This window comes from Electrophorus electricus, chromosome 12 (assembly GCF_013358815.1).
Source record: "Electrophorus electricus isolate fEleEle1 chromosome 12, fEleEle1.pri, whole genome shotgun sequence".
Taxonomy (NCBI): domain Eukaryota; kingdom Metazoa; phylum Chordata; class Actinopteri; order Gymnotiformes; family Gymnotidae; genus Electrophorus; species Electrophorus electricus.
In genome coordinates, this window is record NC_049546.1 from 12,338,207 (window position 1) to 12,341,699 (window position 3,493).

The window sequence follows — 3,493 nt, forward strand, 5'->3', positions numbered from 1 at the left end:
ATCAAATTTGGCCCAGTCTAAAGTTTTGTTAACTGTACTTGTAAAGGACTTGTAAAGTTTCTATATGAAATATGATTTAACATTTTTAAAAACAAAAATAGGCCCACATGACAACCGACAGCCCAAGCCTAAGAATTAGACCACATTAATGTAAAAGAGCACCTGATTAAAATGGTAGATGACTGTACAAACTCTTCTGGGCAAACTCTTTACCATGTAAAAATAAATCGTTCGGCGATGTAGCGGTGTAGGCTAAGCCGGTTCCCTGACATTCAAAACATTTATGCCTATATTAAAAGTGGAATAACATTATTATTATTATTATTATTATTATTATTATTATTATTACTACTACTACTACTACTACTAATAATCCTATCGAATATATCGGATAACATATATGCTAATAGTCCTTGCAAAATCCTATGTAGGTATGTATGTGTCTGTCTTCTCTCTCTATCTATCTAGTCGATACACACGCTGAATAATTGCTAAAATGTAACACTCAAATTGTACCAACAAGTTGTTTTATTACAACATACATTATACAGTTTGCTCCAAAAACATAATACAAGCTTTATACTGAAAATAAATAATCGCTTGACCTGTTCTTGAATTTGGAATAGTACTGCCGAAAACGTCAAATTTTAATGAAAATATCCTTTGTACATCACTAAGTGCATGAATAACTAAACGGTATTTGTTTAAATTAATAACTTCAAAAAGGTTGTAATATACAAAACTGTACAGTATTCAAAAAAAAAAGAAATAAACCAATAACAGGAGTATTTAAGATTATAAAACTTTAGATACTGAACGTGTACAATAAAATAAGTATAGGCTATAGCGCAACGCTTTCAGTGGCCAGTATCTTTCGGTTCTGTTTTATTATCCAGTACACAGTAATGTGGTCGATGACTTAACTTTTACCTACGGAATCATAAAATATTACTTATACGCTTGTGCGTCGCTTTTTCGAATAACATTTCTAAAGAATGACGTGATTCTGAAGTGCTTTAATTATGTTGTTATTTAGGCCTGCAATATTAAACAAAAATAAAGCAAAACCATACTGACATGATTGCGGCAAAGTACACGACTGAAAGAAAGGGTGATAAAATTGCTTTAAGAAGAAAGCTTTAGAAGCCACGTTTAAGGTGTCTCGCGCAACGGTTCTGTGGTGAGGCTTAAAATGGCTGCGTATTGCTGGAAAGCATCGATGTGATTCACACACCAGCGACGTGAATCGATCAAAATTAACTGCATAAAGTAGCAATCACTTTAGTCTATCTTGTATTTTTCGTTACTAAAAATAAATGTGCAAATTAAACACTTTACCAGATAAAGGAGCCAAGCAACTCACCAAATGATAAGAACAGATAAACCAATCAAGACCATGCGATACTATGTTTAGCCAACAAAACAAGGAAAAAGAAAGAAAGAAGGAAAACAACATTAAATGAAACCGTCTACTCAACCTGATGTATAATTGTATTTTTGACAACCAAGGCGCTGGGAGGTCATTTTAATAGGCACAATTTTGTATTCATATTCTTGCTGTAATACAAAAACATTTTGGTAGACAACTTCCATTTGAGCTTCAAATAAACATTGGTTTGTCGGGTTAATGCCCACAACACTGGAGATTAAAAATTGAAAAGCAGTAACAGTTGCTTCTGTTATTGTTTTCATTCTCGGTGCCTCTTGTCTGTAATAATGGTACGAACAGAATATATTGAGTGCTAGAAAAACAAAACTCATTATCCAAAAAGCCAATAGATTTCCTTTTTGTGGGAAAGTCTCGCGGGTGAATCCCGCTTCCTTGGTCAGAGATCATGACACGAAGAGTTGTCCGTGTTAACGTTGTGCGAATAAACCTCGTGAGATTGCTGGTCTCCTGGTGGAGTCATTCTTTTCTCCTTTTGTCTTCTGTTACAAAACCACACGCGAACCACCTCCTTCTCCAGCTGTAGGCTGTCTGCCAAAGAGGATATCTCCTGGGCCGCAGGTTTGGGGCATTTGAGAAAGTGGGTCTCTAACACCCCTTTGACGCTCACCTCAATCGATGTCCTTTTCTTTCGTTTCCTCCCTTGCGCAGCGATTTTGTCGATGCTGCTTGGGCTCCCTGTTGACGAGTCTGCTTCCTCGAGCCACTTGTTTAGCAAAGGTTTTAGTTTGCACATATTTTTGAAACTGAGCTGCAAGGCTTCGAATCTGCAGATGGTTGTTTGCGAGAAGACGTTGCCGTATAAAGTCCCCAGCGCAAGCCCCACGTCTGCCTGAGTGAAGCCCAACTTGATCCTCCTTTGTTTGAACTGTTTTGCGAATTGCTCCAGCTCATCCGAGGTCGGCGTCTCCTCGTCGGAATGGTCGTGGCAATGGTGTCCCCCCATGTCGGCATGGTCCGGCGTGTCCCGTAACCCCGGGTGCAAGCTCTGGCTTTGCGCAGAATTAGGCGGTGGCGTTAGACCTCCGTGCATGCCGTTTACAGAGAATCCCGTCTGTGAGTAGATATTGATGGGTTGTCCTCCGTTGTTTATAGATGAGTTATGAGACACAGGCGTCCCCCATGCACCTGGATGATTTGTATGGGGCGAGTGGTGAGCGACATGGGGGGATCGGTGATGAATGATCGCCCCGAGTTGAAGGTCTTCCCGTCCCGGTTTCACGTCCTGCTGCTCCAGGGGACTATTCGCCAGCGACGCTGTCCAAGGGCTTCCCTCAGATAAGCTGGTCACCCACTGGTGCCCGACTGGGTGTCCATTGCTCTGGACTCCCTGTAGGTATTCACTTTGGAGGAGTTTCTGGTGATTCCTAAAAGGACTCCCTTGTTGCATGACCGACGCGTCTGCATGAACCATGGAGTTGGAGCTGATAATGCTGTAGGGATTCGAGGCAGCTGTGGCCATGCTTACTGTAGATCCCCTACTAGTTATAATGTGGCAAAGGGAACAGCTTCAGCCTTTGACATCTACCAGACTCTGGAGCCAAATTAGCAGCCTGGTAATGACAGGCAGTCTCAGTAGCCAATCACATAGAAGCTCGTACACGTTGGTACTATGTCACAGCCAATCCTAAAGCAGGAGGCTGCAACGCTGATGCTTAAATTGGATACCCCAAAATTTCCAGAGTTAAAGCGACACAAAACAGGAAGTGAATCTATACATTGGCCGTTTGCCATGAAGAGAAATTGTCTACTTTGTAGATCATATTTATTAACTACTCTCTTAAGCATTGTTATTAAGTTTTTTCCCCATTCACACTCTCATATCAACACGGCAAATTTGTCTTCATTTGTCTGCTTAGTCAAGTTAATGATTCATATGAGAAATAAATTGTAATCTTTAGTAATAACACATGGTGTGTTGTGAATTCGGCTCTTCAGAAGAAAAATCGCAGTGCAGTATTTGTTCCATCAGCTTTAGTCGCTTAACTAAATTACACTTGCTGTTCGGGCAAAATGAACAACTTCCCTGTCAAACAGCAGTCAAAT

General features: G+C 40.5%; 1 protein-coding gene across 1 annotated transcript; it reads right to left on the reverse strand.

Annotated features, from left to right (window-relative positions):
- Nucleotides 1–510: 510 nt before the first annotated feature.
- Nucleotides 511–2,956, reverse strand: LOC113574162 (POU domain, class 3, transcription factor 4). Its single transcript, XM_027004876.2, has one exon. The coding sequence runs from the start codon at nucleotides 2,907–2,909 to the stop codon at nucleotides 1,827–1,829; it is 1,083 nt and encodes a 360-aa protein (XP_026860677.1). The 5' UTR covers nucleotides 2,910–2,956; the 3' UTR covers nucleotides 511–1,826.
- Between the last annotated feature and the right edge of the window lie 537 nt (nucleotides 2,957–3,493).